General features: G+C 39.6%; 1 protein-coding gene across 2 annotated transcripts in view; it reads left to right on the forward strand.

Moving 5' to 3' along the window:
- Positions 1–17,682, forward strand: part of HELLS (helicase, lymphoid specific) — a 28,346-nt gene extending 10,664 nt beyond the window's left edge. For both annotated transcript variants that reach the window (XM_074154237.1, XM_074154236.1), the window contains exons 9-22: positions 1,036–1,218; positions 1,472–1,615; positions 2,214–2,410; positions 3,072–3,168; positions 4,140–4,301; positions 4,810–4,952; positions 6,691–6,829; positions 8,244–8,327; positions 8,412–8,531; positions 10,005–10,121; positions 10,992–11,151; positions 14,257–14,353; positions 14,560–14,636; positions 17,123–17,682. In XM_074154237.1, coding sequence (XP_074010338.1) covers positions 1,036–1,218; positions 1,472–1,615; positions 2,214–2,410; positions 3,072–3,168; positions 4,140–4,301; positions 4,810–4,952; positions 6,691–6,829; positions 8,244–8,327; positions 8,412–8,531; positions 10,005–10,121; positions 10,992–11,151; positions 14,257–14,353; positions 14,560–14,636; positions 17,123–17,220 — 1,818 coding nt within the window. In that variant the 3' untranslated portion in view covers positions 17,221–17,682. The remainder of the gene's footprint in view (positions 1–1,035; positions 1,219–1,471; positions 1,616–2,213; positions 2,411–3,071; positions 3,169–4,139; positions 4,302–4,809; positions 4,953–6,690; positions 6,830–8,243; positions 8,328–8,411; positions 8,532–10,004; positions 10,122–10,991; positions 11,152–14,256; positions 14,354–14,559; positions 14,637–17,122) is intronic.
- Positions 17,683–19,037: the final 1,355 nt, after the last annotated feature.

Genomic DNA, 19,037 nt, shown 5'->3' on the forward strand with positions numbered 1-19,037 from the left:
GGTCTTACAGGCCTGGCACAGATGCGTTTTCCATTCTCTGCCTCTTGGAATCTAAACAGTAATGTTAACACAGTGTTTTAAAAATATTTTGTCTTCAGCATTTGATATAAAAAACTAAAGAAACTTGAAATAAAAATTGCCCACATATATATTTAACTTCTACCTGTTTTTGCTTGCAAGCCAAATTAGAACAAATTTGCTTTTTAATTATCAGAGCCAGAGAGAACTAATTTTCATTCTGCTAATGATGTCATATTTCCCATAGTTTTTTTTCTTTCTTTTTTTCTTCCCCCCCCCTAAGCACATGTATCCTGTTTTAACAGGCTTAGGCTGATCTCACAAGTGAGTGCCACTAAACCCACTCTGTTCTGTCACTGGGAGGTGTGCAGAGAAGACAGGCCTGTTCTGGGAGGGGAACAAACAGCTCAGTTAAAATATTTTTTTATAAATAGTAGCCAAAGTTATATAATGCATTAGCCACAGAACGCTTCTGTGTCTGCTCTTTTGCGAGAAGTTGCTCTGTCAGTTGTCAGAACGGGCACAAAGAACTGTTGCTGGAGCAGCTGGCTGTGTTGGTCATGAATTGCACCTTTTTCCTATGGTGAAATAGCTGTTCCTATAGAAGCTACTTAAATAGATAAAACTAAAACATCAGCACAACAACCTGAGCTTTTGGGGGGGGGAGAAAAGGGAATTCTTTGGAGCTGGGATGAGTGAAAATTTGGGTAGTGTGAGCTGTACTGATGAAGTTCTTTTTGATTATAACGCTAATTTACATCCTTTCCTTTGATACTGTTCTGGTTTTTGCCTCCTAGTCAGGCACTTAATTGGTTAGAAGCACATACATCTAGGTATGAATGTCTGGGATTTGTGAGACGCTTGTGTTTATTTTCATCGTGGAGAAATCTTACTTGTCTGTAATATAAAATGTGCCTAGTAGAGAGTTTTTACAGGTGTTGGCGTTCCTAAAGATGTCTGTCATTCTTAAGATGTGTTGGCGATTTTTCGTTTACATTTCTTTTTCTGTGTATGCAGATGCTTTGGGAAAATGGTATTAATGGCATTTTAGCTGATGAAATGGGATTGGGAAAGACGATCCAGTGTATTGCAACAATAGCACTGATGGTGGAGCGAGGAGTCCCTGGTCCGTTCCTCGTATGTGGTCCTTTGTCTACTCTTCCAAACTGGATGTCTGAATTCAAGAGATTTACTCCAGAGGTAAATGAAATGAAGCTTTTTCTTTTTCTTCCTTAGGTTTAAAAGAACAAATGATTTAATTCTTACTCTAATTCTTTGCCTTGAAACTTTCTTTATGTAGAACATCAGTCTAATTGTAATTGTTTATGTGGTTACTACACACTGTGCCATGACTTGCTGTGTGTTTACAGCCTTCTACAAAGCTAATTATCTCTACTATCCTCTTTAGGTTTAAATGAGCTCAGTTCACCAGGCTTCTAAACCTCTTTTTCAGATTCCACTAATGCTCTATCATGGACCTCAGCAGGAACGCCGTAAATTGGTCCGTAAAATTCACGGGCGGCAAGGATCACTGCAAATCCATCCTGTGGTCATTACTTCCTTTGAAATAGCAATGCGAGACAGAAATGCCCTGCAGGTATCTTAAGTTCTGAAAGCCCTAGGATGGGAGGAGTGTCTCATCACTAATAGCAATGCGTTTCAATATAGTAAAGAAAAAAAACAATCTCACACGCTATCTATACAACTGGTGTCATACTATGGCATTTATAGTGGCATTCACTTCTTCCTTGGTTAGCAGCGCCTCTGGAATTTTATGCTTAAGAAGTTCTTCAATCAGAACACTATCCAAAAAGTAAAGCAAGCAGATAGTTACAGCATACCTGCTCTTCTCATTGCCTCTCTGTAGGTGATGGTGAGGGAGGCCTGTGGCACAAGCTACACTTAGCGTATAAATATGATGGTTAAAGACAGAATAGCTGCGTCAGTGAGATGAGTTTCTTGTAAGAGTTTTGTTTTAATCGCCTGAGCTTTCTAAATGCAGTCACCGTGAAGCAGATGTGTGGCATTCACTGTTTGGACTCAGCTCTTCTAGTTGGTAAAGTGAGAAACAACAGCAAATAGAACCTTTGTAATGGGCAGTATTAGACAGTCTTATTAGTGCTGCTTGTCTTACCTGGCATATGTTTTCATGGAGTAAAGCTGAGATTTACTTGAAATATCCTTTCTTTTTGTAGAACTGTTTCTGGAAATACCTAATAGTGGATGAAGGTCACAGGATTAAAAATATGAACTGCCGCCTTATCAGAGAACTGAAACGATTTAATGCGGACAATAAACTCTTGTTGACTGGTACTCCCCTGCAAAACAACTTGGCAGAGCTTTGGTCACTGCTTAACTTCCTGTTGCCAGATGTGTTTGATGATTTAAAAAGGTAGGTTGTGATCTGATGGTGAGAACTATTCCCCTTTGTTTTGTTTGGGCATTATTGTGACTCTTTAATTATTAAACTTGTGAAGAGCCGTTTTATGGTATGGTTGTAATTTGGTATGATGATTTGGTGGTAAACGCTTTGAAATGTGTCTTGCTTTCACACTTAGTTTTTTCAGGAAGTAAGGGAGTAATTGTCAGGTCTATGGATAGTGGAAGCTCAACTCTGAGCTAAGACGGGAGCATTTTGGGGGGAGAGATGCTTATCTAATCCTAAGTGCCTGGTGCTGGAGAAAGCTCTGTGAGGCTGGGAGACATGGGACATGTGGGAGAGAGATCCTTTTCTGAAGTAGCAGAAGGCGGGGTGGAAGAACGTTGCCAGAACAGTCTTTATGCTAATTTTGGCAAAAAGTTATAGTCTAGACTGAATGTAATAGATCGTAGTGAATATTCCAACTAATACAAGTATTTTTACTTAAAACCTCAAGCATCTGAATTGACAGGGATATTTCAAAAATACCTCCTGTTCACCCTGTATTCATGATGAATGTTAGTGTTATGTTTTTCTTAAATTTCAGGATAAGAGAAGAATATTATACTTAAATGATGAGGAATAATAGCTAAGAAGTAAGCTATTCCTTTTTTTTTTTCCTTTGTTTTTATAGCTTTGAATCCTGGTTTGATATTACCAGCATTACAGAAACTGCCGAAGATATTATTGCTAAAGAAAGGGAGCAAAACATCTTGCATATGCTGCATCAGGTTTTTACTTTTTATTTGTGGGGTTTTTTTTTTCATGGTTTATTTCTAGGATTGACCATTAATTCTGAAGTGCGTCAAAATCTTGTTTGTGGAGCTGAAATGTGGGCCTGAGACTTTTATTGTGGCACTTCTGGACTTCCTTAGATTTGTGGTGTTGGGTTTTTTTTCAATCTTTACAGCCCTTATAAATGCTGAAAGGAACAATATACATCTGATAATGATTCGTTTTTAGTCTTGGAACTGAATTGAGTTAAGTCAAACTTAATTGCGGTTCCTTACTTCTGCTTGCCAAAAGATTTTATTGGTGTATTTATTTCATTGAAAGATAACTTTGAGGGAACTTATGTAACTTGTGTTGAACAAAATACCTTTTGACAAACTAGATGTATAATGTGCCTGTCTTTAAAACCAAATTAACACTCAAAACTTTTTAAGTGGAGATGTAGAAGTAAATGCTTGCAGACCTATCGTTTTCCCATCATAAGGTCATGGCGAGAGAGATAAATTGTATCCTCTAGGTATGATTCTCAATGACAGTTCATTATTTATTTTGGTTAAAGGATGGAGGCTTTCCTGGAATACCTTGATTTAAGAAATATAATAACTAAAATGAGCTGTTTCGTAATAAAATTCCTTTCAGTTAATGAAAATTATTTGAAAGGTCTGTAATGTAGTTACTACTGCACCTTTTATTAAACACTTCAGCATTTTTCAAATGTCAATGGATGTGGTGTTTAAACACCTGTATTACCAGCATGCACAGAAAAGTGTGTAAAAGTTTTGGAGTAGGCATCCATATTAAAAAATTAAATGTGGAACTCTGCAAAATAACTCCCTTGCTTTAAATTGTCAAAATAAATTATATCAGACTTGTTTGTGTGTTGTTTTTGTGGGGGGTGTTTTTGTTTTGTTTTTTAAACTAGCCATGTTGAGAGCTTTGAGTAATTTGTAACATCTGCTCAACATTTCAGATTCTGACACCTTTCTTACTGAGAAGACTGAAATCTGATGTTGCTCTTGAGGTTCCTCCTAAACGAGAAGTTGTGGTATATGCACCACTGGCAAAGAAGCAAGAAACTTTCTATACTGCCATTGTAAATCGCACCATTACCAAACTGTTAGGAAATAATGAGGTATCTTCTGATGGGGATGTTGGAAATGTGCTGGCTATTAATGGTTTGTAGGCAAAAACCACATTGGTATTGCTTTGTTACTGTTGTAACTAAACTCACTTTTTGCTTAAATTTCCTGTCTGATCCCACTGTCTCAATGGCAGTTGCTGTGACTGGTCTTAGTGGACACAGAACTAATACGGTATCTGTGTAAATATATTCTTGATTACTTGTAGCTTGTGGGAAAAAGGTGAGAGTTTTCATGGGGTTGACAGTTTCTGCTGTAAAATCAGTAAGGTACTAATGCAGCCTTTAAAAATCAAGCAGAAGCTTTCAAAATCTATAGTTATTTAAGTTTAAAATTTGGGCTGCATTTTCTAGTTAACAAAACTTACAGTTGTTTAGTCTAGGTATTGCATGATGAATATCACTGAGACCTCTTTCAGTATTGGGAATTCTTGGGTCAGCCTAGGCCTTTGAATTTGAAGGTTATCTGCTTTTGATGGCAATGTTATTGTTCCCCCCCCAGGAGGAAGTAGTTGAGTTGAGCCCTACAGGTCGACCCAAACGCCGCAGCCGAAAACTGGTTGATTATCGCGAAGAACATAATGGTTCGCCTGATGACTTGGAAAAATTAATCAGCAAAATGCAAGAGGAAGTAGAAAAAGAGAGGTACCTGCCCTCAAAGATTCCTTTTTGAAAGTTATTTATTTATTATACTGAGTATCTACATCTTAGTTTGCTTCCAGAGCTTTGCTTATTCAAACTGATTGAGAAGAATAGCATTTTGCAATTCACTTGTAGCTTTATGATTTGTTTCTTTGCTTTTACCTAATATTTGTTGGGCCATGATGGAAATGATGAGGTTGTGCCATCACTCACTGGCTTATTATAGTTAACTACAAGACATTTATTCCTAGACCTGTGACCTTTGCAGGATCTAGCAATAAAATTGCTTCTTGAGTCCCTGTTTTCGCTAGTCACAGTCTTAGGTAGTGACAATAGTGCTGTTGATAATCCAGAAAGAGCTAAAATGTCACAGTGTGAAATGTGATTCCTTTGGGCTGCTAAAACATTTAGGTAGTGAAGAACCTCAACATCTAAGATGGTGCTGGGTGCCAGCCAAGGAAGAACTGCTTCATCTTAGTTATTTGGTAGTTGAAATAATTTTAGTTGAAGCAATTTTAATTGCTTAGGTCCTGGCTACAGCTAGCAATGAGCACAAAGAGCTGAAGACCTTGGCTTATTGCTAGGTTTTGCAGGCTTTGCAAGGTTCAAGGTAAACCTTTTGTCTCTGATGTCTGATTACATTCATAGGTATATCTTTCATAGGCTCAAAGGCAAGACAAGGGATAATGCTGGTGTGATAACTACAGTTAACTCCTAGGTCTTTGCGGAATTATTCAGGAATACTTGAGGCAAAGTTTAGGCTCAAGACTGAAGAAAAGGGAGGAGTCGTTTCCTTGCTAAATTTTGTGAAATAATGCAGGCATAAGCTGAGGCCTGGAACCCAAATGGCCAGCATGGTTATTGCTGTTTTGGTGACGGGTATTGGTCGCTTTTGGGTGATTAAGATCAGAGTTGAGTTTCAGGACTGAGGAATCTGAGAAATTCTGTTTGTTCCTGGCTTTGGCGAGGTCTATTGGTGGCTCTCAATTGATTGGGAGTCTCTTGGGAATAAGGAAAATCAGATTAATCTTCAGGGCTGAAGTGTTCAAGGCCAGGCTGGATGGGGCTTTGAGCAGCCTGGTCTAGTGGGAGGGTTCACTGCCCATGGAAGGGGGGTTGGAACATGATGATCTTTAAGGTCTCTTCCAACTGTAACCATTCTATGATTCTATTATTTATTTTGCTAGATTTTTATCGTAGTCCAGTGTGCTTTGCAAGAACAGACACTTAAATATTTTGTATTAGTTTTATAATATGCACGGATCCCTTGTGTTGGAGATGGTACATAGATGTGGAAGAGCTAAATATCTGTTACCTGTTGTGAAACCCGCAATGTGTACGTGTGGCCAAAAGGCAGTGGGCAGAGAGCTGATTTTGGCATAGCTTATGTGTTGTTCTGCAGGAGATCTGACCGCTTGTTCTAGAGAGGGCTTGCGTCTGTTCCCTTTTCTGTTGGGTGGCTTGCACAAGTTGTTTTTTCTGCTTCTGATTACTACGTACTGCCCTTTTGCATTTTAAACCAATAATGGCAAACCCTTGTGCCTTTGGTGGCAGGTGTGGCGCTAAAAGAAGTTTTGTCTGGTAATAGCTTTACTAACTATGAGCGATTTTGAGGACATTTGGCACAGCATGTGAATCCATTGCTTGATTTTTGTCGTTTTTATTATTTTTTTTCTCTTCAGTATCTGTAGCATAATAAGGTGACACTTTCTGTACTAATAAGATAATGTATCTTTTCAAGGCCAGTAGTAGAAGTCAGCATTCCCATGGATTCAGAGGTGAACCTTAAACTGCAGAATATCATGATGTTACTGAGGAAATGTTGTAATCACCCCTATCTTATTGAATATCCGTTGGACCCTGCCACACAACAATTCAAGGTACGTATTTTCAAAGGATTATGAGAAAAATTATTCCAGGCATTAAAAAGCGATAGACCATGATCCGCTGGCAGTAAAGAATGATCTTTTCAATGTATTTGGCATAGGTCTCCTACTAAATTCCAGCAGTGTGACTGAATCACTGTTTGAAGCTTCCTGCAGCAGCAGTTGCTGAGACCAGTTCAGACTCTGGGCCCATTTAGCCTTTGCGTAGTGATGCTGTAGTGTTCTTCATTTTGCTCCCAGCAGATGAGGGATGGCATAGTTACTGAATTAAAATAGTAGCTGGGTTCCATTGACTTGAAGTGTCTTAGGATCTGCCTCAAGCCCTCCTCACAAAGGTTAATTTTCAAAACAAAAATTGCTGACCTTGGCAAACTGTTCATGACATAAATTGTACACTCCACAAGAGGTGTGGTGATAACTTTTCAGTGTGAGATGCTGAAGGGCTGAACCAAGTGCAACAAAAGTGGTCTGCTCAGAGGATACAGCGTCCTTTCTCCTCCCCAAAAGGGAAAGAATCCAAATTATATCACAAAGGCCAGCTGTTAATTTTTGTCTGCAGAAAGAAGTTGGCAATCCAGGAAAGTATGAAGTAATTTGAATTGAAAGAATCTTGAAAAACTAGAAGTTGCTTGTACATCCTAAATGTAAGGTTGTGGGCATGTGTAGTCATGTTTCCTGTTCAGTGAGTGATAACAGATTCAGCTGCACTCAAGAGCAAGTTGTTGAAGTTTATCAGTGTAAAGTTAGTGCATAAAAAGCAGATAGCCCAGTCTGGGTGATGAGGGGAAGGAAATGAGTTAATGTGTAGAAAATATAGACTGTTTTACAGTTGACATCACTTTCAGGAGCTAATACCTGCTCAGGAAAATGGATTAGGACTTACTAAGGTGGCTGAGAAGTTTCTAAATCACTGCTCTTTGCCCGTAGAAAGAACTAGATCTAACAAACTCTATTGAGCAGAAGAGGGGTGTAAAGTAGCAGTGTGAAAACTTGTTCAGTGAACTTTGGTCACTTGGCTGATGGGGAGTAACTTGTTCAGCAGTGCTTCCTCATATCCAGTAGGTGGAAGCCTTGTGCATTGATTACAAGGTGGGAAAGAGTGCTTTTCCATGTGGAAAAATTAAAATCAGGGTTTTTCCTTCCAGAAATAGGATGAAAACTAGTTTGTTTTTCTTTTTTTAAAATTATTTGGGCATATGAAATGGTGGGGTTTGATTTAGTTTCATCATTATTTAACTGATTTGCTAAAACTAGTGTTGCTTCCAGTCTTAAGGCTTTTAGCTAAAAAGATGGTGCAAGCTTGTTTTCTGCAAGAAGCTTTCAGACAGCTTTTGGTGGTGCTTCTGAGTGGGGGAAACCTTTGGTATCCTTCCATCCTAATATATGATCCCCTTTCCTCTGTTCCAAGGTTGATGAAGACCTAGTAAAGAACTCAGGCAAGTTTCTGCTCTTGGACCGAATGCTTCCAGAACTGAAAAAGAGAGGACATAAGGTAAAGCTAATGATTTTCGGGGAAGGGCATAGTTGTCTCCTTATGAGCCAAAAATGGTCCTAAGGAATCTTCCTGGTTTTGTAGGTTGTCTTGTTCTCGCAAATGACTCTAATGCTTGACATTTTGATGGATTACTGCTATCTGAGAGACTTCAAATTCAGTCGCTTGGATGGCTCTATGTCCTACTCGGAGAGAGAAGAAAATGTGAGTAGATGTTCATGCCCTTTGAGCCTGTTGGCAAATTCTGCTTGATCCTATGACAGTGGAACATGATTTTGTACAGTGTTTAGCCTTTAATAGGCAAAACATGTTGTTGAAATCTGAGATCCTTGCTGCTGCTTTAGTCTCTGCAGCTCAGAAATACTGAAGCAATGATATGTGTTACTAACCACTGTCCTGGGGTATGCCTAGAATGATGGGTGCTCAAGTACTCTGTTGCCCAAATGTGAAGTGTGTAATATATCTTGATTGTGGCATATGCTAATTGCAATTTTACCCTTGCACGTGTTGATTCCTCGCATCCAGGATGTGATGCTAGCATCTGTGGGGAGTGTGCTGCAAATCTAATGCCAAATAAAGTAGATTTCTAGGAAATGAGGTTTGGTACCTAGCGAGACACCTGTAACTTCAGCCTGAAATTCCATGTTGATTTGTTCCAGTGCAATGCTTTGTTCTTGCATACTTGTAATAGCTTCAAATAACCACGGAATGCCTTACGACCGAGGCATATATTTATCATAAAGAGTGGCCGTGCAGGGTGGTTCTGGAAGACCACCTCTCTGAGGGTTTGCAGAGATGTAAAAGAGCAGTGTGTATATGGAGGAAGTGCACAGGATGTATATAGGGGCTGTGCTGCGATTGCCATCTGGCCTCCAAAGTATGTACTATGTATGTTTATGAAGATGTGGAAAACTAGTGGCAGATGACAGATCGTCTAGCTCAAGTTGTGCTTCCCTTTGCCTCTTTGTTTTTTTTTTTCACTGTGCCACAGTGTGGCTGAGGAAATCAAACCCCTAAGCCCTTAGGTTGCTAGAGCTGGTTCTTAAAGAGAAAAGGCCTAACTGGCAATATGTCAGCGAGCTATAGTGACTTTTAATAAGCTCGTAAAACTTTGTACTGCTGGCTTGTGGGGATTTTTAGGAGTTGTGTGCTTACCACAGTGTGGTAGGATGAGAGAAATCTTCCAGGCCACCAGTCTAAGTTCAGCAAGGCTCTTCCCAGCTCCATGATTTGCTGCTGGTGCTGCAGAAGAGGAGGCGGTATATAGGATAGCTGAAGTTACGGTCAAGTTGGCATTGGTTTTTTAGATTGTTGTTTGTGTCAAGAAGTAGGTATGTTTTTAGGCTCTGCCGGCTTGGACTGTGCTTACCTTCCTCATTACGGGGTGGTAGGTTATGTGGAGGTGAATGTGACTTGGGCCATACCTCACTATAGTCATCTCCGCTCGGTGTGTTAGGCAACTCGTTGACTGGAATCATCAGACAAGAAAATAAAATTGCTTCACTTCTTGGTCTTGTCCTGTCCCAGATGCAGACAATGCTGCTTAAAGCCTTAGTTTGGCCTCTGATAGTGTATGCTGTATTTTATGTGTTCATCTTTTTAAACACAGGTCTCAAAACATTAGCTATGTTGTTTTTGATCCATCTGCTGTTTTTTAATAGACAAATTCTCTTCCAGATGCATCAATTCAATACTGACTCTGAAGTCTTCCTGTTCTTAGTGAGTACCAGAGCTGGAGGCCTGGGCATCAACTTAACTGCGGCAGACACAGTTATCATATACGATAGTGACTGGGTATGTTGACAGACTGTTATCCTAGTGATGTGTCATAAAATGCTTTCTCTATTGCTGCTTTTGATAATCATTTACTGACCCATTATGGTATAGACCATTTCTGCAACTTTAATGAGGTGTTACATGAAGATAAGAGTTAAGTAGTGTATGCAAACTTGTTACATATGAAATACACAGCCTTGTTTGAAAAGTCCTAGCTTATCAAATACAACGTTAGAGCTGGTTTCCAAAACTCACCTGTTTTGCCCCTGAGTTACACCAAAAGCAGGAAGGGTTTTTCTGTTACTGTTGAAGATGCGTTTCCTTCTTTCCATTTGTTATTTAAGTTTGAGTGTTGCCGGACCTTCTACAGGTTGCCTCTTTCTAACAGCTGCCATGTGTTAGTACCAGCCCCTTGAATTTCCTCCTGTGACTTGCCACGTGTGTTTTAGCTGGCTAGGATTCTGCTGCTCTTGTGAGTCTGGAGGCTGGGAAGAAGAGGGGTACAGAAGAAAATGACTGAAGACCTCTGCATCTTCACTTTATTTTAGTAGACATGTCTGCTGTTTCCATGACTATTCAGCTGCAGGAAAACTAAAGCAACTTCAGAAACAGCTGAAAACTTGTTCTCAGACATGGTCATCTGTTGAAAAACGCAGTACACAGTGCAGAAACAGTCTGAGCTAGTTGAGTTACTCTGGCTGTGTAGCTACAGCAGAAGAGCTTGTCATGGATGAGTTTAGAGAGATGTAGAGCTCTGTTGTACCATGGCTGCTCTGCTTAGTGCTTCTGCTCTGACTCTAAGAGCTTGCTATGGAAAATATACTGTCTGTGGTACATCTCTTAAAAGCAGATTAATGTTGTGGCTAACTTGTTCCTTTATCTGCTCAGAACCCCCAGTCGGACTTGCAGGCCCAAGACAGGTGTCACAGAATTGGCCAGACAAAGCCGGTGGTGGTTTATCGTCTTGTCACAGCAAATACTATTGACCAGAAGATTGTGGAGAGAGCTGCTGCCAAGAGGAAGCTGGAGAAGCTGATTATCCACAAAAGTTAGTATCTTTCTCTCATGATTTCCTGTAAGGACGTGTTCCTTCTTTAAATCTCAGGAGAGAACTCTTACTGTGCTGTTTTGTGACTGCTCAGTATGTTTTCTTAAATGCAAAAAGCTTCATCCTCCCACAAAGTGGCTATATAGTATTACTTTTCAAAATTCATCCTTTGACACATTGTAGATAATTTCTGCAGCAAATTAAAGGAGAGCACTTCTGGTATTTTTGGAACCACTGTGTTATGACTACTCCTTTACTAGTAGGTAAGAAAGAAAAGAGAGGGGAATACAGGTAAAACCAGGCAATAAGAGAGTAGAGCTCTAGCTTGTTGACAGTTTGTCAGCAAGATGATTGTTTGACCCAAATGTTTTTGGACTTCTGGCATCGAAGATGCTGGGGGTAGCTGACGAATCTGAGTTAATTATCTTTTAAAAATCAAATTAAATTAACCAGAATATAAATGGAAAAGCAGATTCAAAAAATTCCTATTGCTTGAAGTTCAGTTTATAACAATTAATCATTTGGAGCAATATGTCTACCTAATGACACCTAGAGTGGTGTGTCATGATGTGAAGTTTAGTGATAGATTTTTCCAGTTGCTCTGACAAACTTGCTTGAGTAGGGAGAGTTCCTATTAAAATTGGTAAAATGAGTAGAGACTATAGAAATTTGGTTTCTGAGGGGTTCCTACTAAACTTGGCTGAGATTACGGTTATTTTACAGCTCTAGGATTTGCAAAAATTTCAGCGCCCTGTTTGCATCTGTCCTTCTGAATTTAAGAACAGTATGTTATAACCACAGTAGAATAGTCCTGTTTGAACAATTAACCACTGCTGAATAGAACAATAGTCCTTGATTTTATGTGCAGAACAATGGTGATTCTTGTTGTGTTCTTGATTGTATAGCTGGTCATACTCAATAGTCTTTAGAAAGTGATTGGGTTGAAGTGTCTCTGTTCAGGGTAAACTTTTCTTGTTTAGATCCTATAGGAATCCTGCTTTGCTCCCATACCTTACTCTGTGGTATTTGGACAGTAGCTCCTTACAGCATTTTCCAAACACTAAGCTCACTTGAAAATACAGTTCTTGTAACTTGGTATGGGCTTCTGACAATAATTAGCCTTATATTAAAGCTTAAAGGAGGTTAAGAACTTAGTATATTAAGGGGCAGGGGGGGAAGGCATTTTCATGAGGGCATAAAGGGGCAGAAAGGCCTCACCTTTAACTGTCTCCTGCACAGTGTTGTCAGGCTGAAGCTGCAGTTTGCCTTTGGTTTTGGATGATGCTGTGTTTGTTAGATGCTTCCTTTAGCCTTTATCTTTGTAATCTCTTTGCCACTGCTGTCTTGGTGTGACTGCCAGAACTGCCTTCTGACTCCTTGTCGGTATGTTAGTGACCAATTTAAGTATGAAAAATTTGGGTTTTAATTAGTTGATTATGGTCCAACCTGAAGTTAAAAAACCAAAGTGACAAGGTGAGTGCACAAAGCAGAATGGGCTCTAATAGTAGATGACTGCCATATACCAAAGTAGCAATGGAAACTGGGACTAGTTGTACTGGAAGGAAGCTAAGTGTCAAGTTGGGTCATGCCTTCAGTTTTGCAATAAGTTGAATATTTATCTTGGTAACTATTGGTGAATCATATCTAAATCTTGCAGCTTAAGTATGGGTGTCCCCTCCAGGAACCTTTGGATCCACTGCATAGATGTAAAGGTGATGTAATGGATCCTGTGTTTTTTAATATCTTAAAAAAGTTCTGGAACTTTAGAGGAGTGAATATGGAAGGGATATCACAGAGCTTGCTGAAGTCAGGCCATGTAGGGTATGTACTGTACAACTACTGGAGTTTAAGAACTGGAATTTGTTGTAAAACAGAGTGTTTATTTGGCCTCATCGCCAGCTGACTTTTTCCATCTTGTGCTTCTGTTTTATTGAATAGAGTTGCCTAGGAAACTGTGTGAGAACCAGCATGATGTTAGTTAAATTAGTAGTTGTCAGACTAGGAGGAAGTGATGGACATAAACTTCTATTTAAAGTGTTAAATGCTTGATAGGGTCTTCTGTGCTTTTCTATGTCACTATTATTGCAACTCAAGACCTGTACAGCGCTAATTCGATGCCATACAGTTTGTGAAACTCTAAAAACTAAAAGGGAGAGACTGCATCACTAATAATGCATGGCAGGACCTGGATCCCGTGTGTCACAGCAGGAGATGTTAGTGGGAGAGAGAATCCTGTAGCTCAGACCTCTTCTGGAACTTGCATCTGATGTGCACGTTCCAGAGAAACAGTCAGTTCTTGGAGAGAGGTGGGAAAAGGTGTGGGGAGGACTTCTGAAACCAAAGCAGGGGGAAGAACAGCGGTGTGATAAAAGGGGTCGATGAAAACGCGTTAACAAAATGGCTATATGTTGATAAAAACTGAGGAAACCTGGCACAGAACAGTAAGCCTTACCTGTCTCTTTGAAATGTGCAAGACTGAGCTTGACTTCATCCGTGCTCAGCTTTAGTAAGTAATAGTCTTGTATAATTTTTGGATATTTGTGCTGACATCCAGATTTGTGTGTAGATAAGCGTTAGCACAGTCAACTCCAGCAACCAGCTGTGTTAGGTGTATTACTTTGTCATGTCTTGTCTAGTCAATTAAACGGAGGGATGTTCTCTCTGCAAGCCACATATCTTTCACGTGTTTCCTATGTTGTGGTTAATACTGCTTACTTTGTTTCAACCAGCTTACAATACAAAGGGAACAAACTTCAGCATCCACCATCTAACTTTATTTACAGTTTTTTTCCTGTAAGTAGAACTAACGGCTTTCCTGCTCCGTGTGTGTGCGTGTGTGCATGTTGAATTGGTGTTTCAATCAGTTCTTCTGCATACTACAGCTAGAAGGTGAAAGGCCTGCATGTAAACTCTTCGTGTACCTCTGACTTTTTTCACCTATTAGCCTAAGGTGTGTTTCCCTGAGGGCTAAAACAGCAAAACATAGCATTCGTTTTGATGTGCGAGAGTAATTTGTTCGATATGTGCGTCCAGCAGTGATTTAACAATTCACAGAATACGTTCCTGTCCCCGTGTATACTTTTTTAAAATTTCTCTTTTCTACAGATCAGTTTAAAGGTGGCAAATCCGGTCTGACACAGTCAAAGAGCTGCCTGGACCCTCAGGAATTGCTAGAATTACTGAAATCCAGAGACTATGAAAGGTATGCAGATTTCATATTTTTCTTGGACCAACTTGCATCTTGCAAGCAGCTGTCAATAGCTTTCCTGTCTTACGAAGCGATATGTGGATATTCATAGTGGAAAAAGTGTCCTAGGGATTCTGCTATTTGGGAAAAATGACTTCTATGCAATACTAACTGCAACATGCTTTTATCTGTATTAAGAGAGATTATTTCTTCCTCAACAGGGAGGTTAAAGGATCTAAAGAAAAAGTAATCAGTGACAAAGATCTAGAGTTACTTTTGGATAGAAGTGATCTTATTGGTAAGTCAGAGTTTTCGTCTATATATATTTTTTTTTTCCTGTTCAACAGTAAATTCATATTTTGTAAGAGTCTTTATATGTAGAAAGCTGCCACAGCTTCGCTTCCATACAGCTGTGTTGTACATCTGAAGAAGGACCCTTTGGCCCCTTTACTGACATTTCCAATAGCATTTGCTGAAGAAGAAATAACAAAACTTAAAAGTATTCCAGAAAACTACATTAATGCATAGTATGCCCTGAGCATAGTGCGAATGAAAAGCATAGATGGGGTATTCCTGCAAAGCAATTTTCCCTGTAAGTTGCTGTAATTGCTCAAAATAGAAATTATTCTCAGAAAATATTTATTTCAGCAAACTTGCTTAAAAACCTGGTTTTGTACTATCATAATTCAAAATATAGTCTAATTTTTGGGGGAAAAAAATCTGAGCTATTCCAAGTTACTATGGCTTGTCAGTGGATCGACTATTAAAAAAACCCACACAAAATTTTTGAGGTTGTCTGCAAATTCTAGTGCTTGATCGGGCCAACATATTCTAAAAAAACCTTAACTTTTCTGAGAAAGGAAAAAATCTTGTCTGATTCATGTACATAGTAGAATTTATAAGCTTTGTTTCCTTCAGCATCTTTAGGAAAGAGAAGCCTCAAAGCATAGATACAGGAAAAAATCGGTCATTACAGAATTTAGAAGTAAAAATGACAGCCTTAAATAAGTGTGATATGTATAGTTTGAGTAAAATACTTTTGCCTTAGGACAACTATTGCTATACTTAATTTTTTTCCTAGATTATCTAAAGAAATTGTTTTTTAAAACAGCTCATTTCAGTTAACTGACTGCTAATATAGAAAATTGTTCTTGGTGCACTGATAATATGGTCTATCTCTGTCTTTGCAAGTTTGGGTTATGAAACAGTCTGATTTCTCCTTCCAAGCTGGAGAAGGTGCCACTTATATTGTATTATTAGCGTGTATCGTATTTATAATGGTTGCTTATTATTCTTTTTTTTTTTTTCTTGGCTATACTAAGCAAAGTTAGTATACTAAAGTTGTCAAAAAATGTGTATGCAAATATATTAGTCTGGCATTATGTACTGAATATTTAAATACTACAGCTAACTGCAGTTAATAATTTAGAAACTAAAATGCCACCTCCCACCCCATTAAGCCATAATTATTAAATTGATATGAACCCAATACTTTCTCGTTAGCTTTTTACTCTCTGGAACTGCAATATAGTGATTGGAAGTGCTAGGAAAACAAGATCTAGATCTTTGCAATTTAGGAAAGAATATAGCTTAGAAGAGCTGTAACTTTCTGTGTTTCTCCTGGTAACTTCACCAAATAGGTTTCCTGCGTTCAGTTTTCTTCTCAGGAAAACGAGATTAGTTCAGGCAGATTTTAAAATTGCTTATCTCCATCCAGATTTAGCCAGAAGTAGTGGAATTATTATTTTTTTTTTTATTAAAGTACAGAACTGAAAAATATTTTCAAAGAAAACCTCTTAATAAGCTCTACAGAGAGACCTAGATAGATTGGAGCATTGGGCCAAAATCAATGGCATGAGTTTCAACAAGGGCAAGTGCCAGGTTCTGCACTTGGGCCACAACAACCCCAAGCAGCGCTACAGGCTTGGGGAAGTGTGGCTGGAAAGCTGCCTGGAAGAAAGAGACCTGGGGGTTCTAATTGACAAGCGGCTGAATATGAGCCGGCAGTGTGCCCAGGTGGCCAAGAAGGCCAACGGCATCCTGGCTTGTATTAGAAATAGCGTGACCAGCAGAAGTAGGGAGGTGATTGTGCCCCTGTACTCAGCACTGGTGAGGCCACACCTGGAGTATTGTGTCCAGTTTTGGGCACCTCAATCCAAGAGAGATATCGAGGTGCTGGAGCGAGTGCAGAGGAGGGCAATGAAGCTGGTGAAGGGCCTGGAAAACAAACCCTATGAAGAGCGGTTGAAGGAGCTGGGACTGTTTCGTATGAGGAAGAGGAGGCTGAGGGGAGACCTCATCACTCTCTACAACTACTTGAAAGGACACTGTAGAGAGGTTGGTGCTGGTCTCTTCGCACAGCTAATTAATGACAGAACGAGAGGGAATGGCTTCAAGCTCCAGCAGGGTAGGTTTAGGCTGAACATTAGGAAAGAATTTTTCACAGAAAGAGTGGTCGGGCATTGGAACAGGCTGCCCAGGGAGGTGGTTGAGTCACCATCCCTGGATGTGTTTAAGAGCCGTTTAGATGTGGTGTTGGGGGATATGATATAGGGAAGAACTTTGTAGTGTAGGGTAGATGGTTGGACTCGATGATCCCAAGGGTCTCTTCCAACCTGGATGATTCTATGATTCTAATATCAAACCGTTCATGAAGGAGCAAAATTATTTTATCATCTTGCCTTCCAGATCCAAACAAAAATACACACAGCTGTTATATCTGCCATAGAAAGGTTGAAGACGCTTCACCTATTCTTATTGATCTTTGTTTTCTTTTAATCCTAGATCAAATGAAGACCTCTGAAAAAATGGAAAAGGAAAAAATGGGTGTCTTCAAGGTCCTAGAAGAATCGTCAGATTCCAACGCAGAATGTGTGTTTTAATGTGCAAACGTGGCCTGTAGCCTTTACAGGACAAACATAGGACTGACATCACATCTTCCGGAGGTGTCACTTGCACGTACTTCTCCTTTATGCTGACTTTCTTTAAGGCCTTGTACAAATCCCCTCGTGTTCTTTTCGTGAATTTTAACATGTTCTACAGTATAAGGCAGGTGATAGTTTCATGTTATTGCTTTGGTAGGATCTCATAAAGAATTAAGAAACCCAGCGTGTTTCACATTTGCAGCTAGTTCTTGTGATCAGTGGTGAAAAATGGAAAATTTGTGTAAAAAAAAAAAAAATCTTCCTGTGGAAGTCCTAAAACACTTTTTTTGTTTTTATATAGTGTCAATTATGGTTTTATTTGGAAGGGAGAGAACATGAGCCTTTGTAACAGCCACCTGTGTAGCTTCTGTTTTTAACTTCTGCAAATTATTTTGATTAAATAAATGTCTGGTTTGTCCTAAAGGTGTAGGGTTTTTACCACAGCTTCTTAAATAAGCGGAGCTTATGTTGTGTCCGTTAATTCACTCTTTCTGTGCTCATTTAGCATGTCACACATCTGGAAAAAAACCAACTGCTAAACCTAACAACACAACCCCTCAAAACATCAGAAAAAGGTCACAAGATAAAGCAGGCAGCTTCAATGAGTCAAAAAACCCCTATTTTATTCTTTTTTCCTGGTGCAGACATTAGTCTGGCTTGTCGGCTCACATGGCGAAGGTGCCTCTTCGAAGCACGAGGAGGGAGCTGGAAGGTGGAAGCGGAGAATGTCTCTGGGGGTGTGTGGAGGAGCGAGGAGCACACCCTGGGAAGGGAGGGTTTGAGACTACAGCGGGGCAGAAAAGAGAGGTGAAGGATATCACGTGTGTAGAGCCAGCTATAAGGAATGGTTTTCGACTTGGGCATCAGGTAGCTTTTAAATTTCCAATTCTGGTTTGTGAAAATATCATCTGGGTGTAACTGGAAGTTGCAGTCATGGAATTGCAGCCGGAGCTGTCACAGTTGCAGTTGAGCTGGTTATGCCAAAGCATAGGTAACATGGAATAAAATCTTACCTGCTCTATCAGACCTCGGAAACTATTTTCCAGTCAGTTTATGGTCATTCTTATTCTCCGGAGAGAATAATCTGCTGGCCTGATTTAGAGAAAGTTATTTTATATTAGTGAGAGCTGTTTATCTTTATAAGGCATATCCTTATCTATAAGGGAACAAATAAATCTGTTAGGTTAATGAGTAGGCTGGCTTTGACCTTTGCCTGTTGAAAACCCTGTCTTGCTTCTAATTGCTGAAGACAAAAACCTTCGAAGTTTTCTGCTCAGTTACTTATTAGCCCGGGTAGTGCAAAGTCCAACGTGTGCTGTCTCCGTGTGTAACTTATATTTGCGGAGCTCCTTCGTTAGTCTCCTTTATGAGTTGTTTTATGCTAGCGAAGAGACCTACTACAAGATTTAAGAGTATATGATGTATCTAAATGGAATAATTGTTTGCTACTGTGTGTCTCTTGGTAGGTTTCATTTTTCTTTTTTTTTCCTAAATCTGCTGAGCAGCTCCTGTTTTTAGCCAGGGAGGGCTGGGGAGAGCCTGCTGATGGTTTTTACAGGTGATGACAAGAAAAATGTGTGGTAAACTTCTCTCACACGTTAGAATCTACTTAACGCGTTTCACCAACACTCAGATGAGTTTTGCACATGCCATCATTCGGGTATTTTTACATACCTGCCCAGGAAAAATGATGTTTGAGCTCTTATGACCCCACCTTGACCACAGTCTGAGCTCACAGGGTTAAGTGTCAATGCACGAGCTGGAACAACTGGCCC

Source organism: Numenius arquata, chromosome 10 (genome assembly GCF_964106895.1).
Source record: "Numenius arquata chromosome 10, bNumArq3.hap1.1, whole genome shotgun sequence".
Classification (NCBI taxonomy): Eukaryota; Metazoa; Chordata; class Aves; order Charadriiformes; family Scolopacidae; genus Numenius; species Numenius arquata.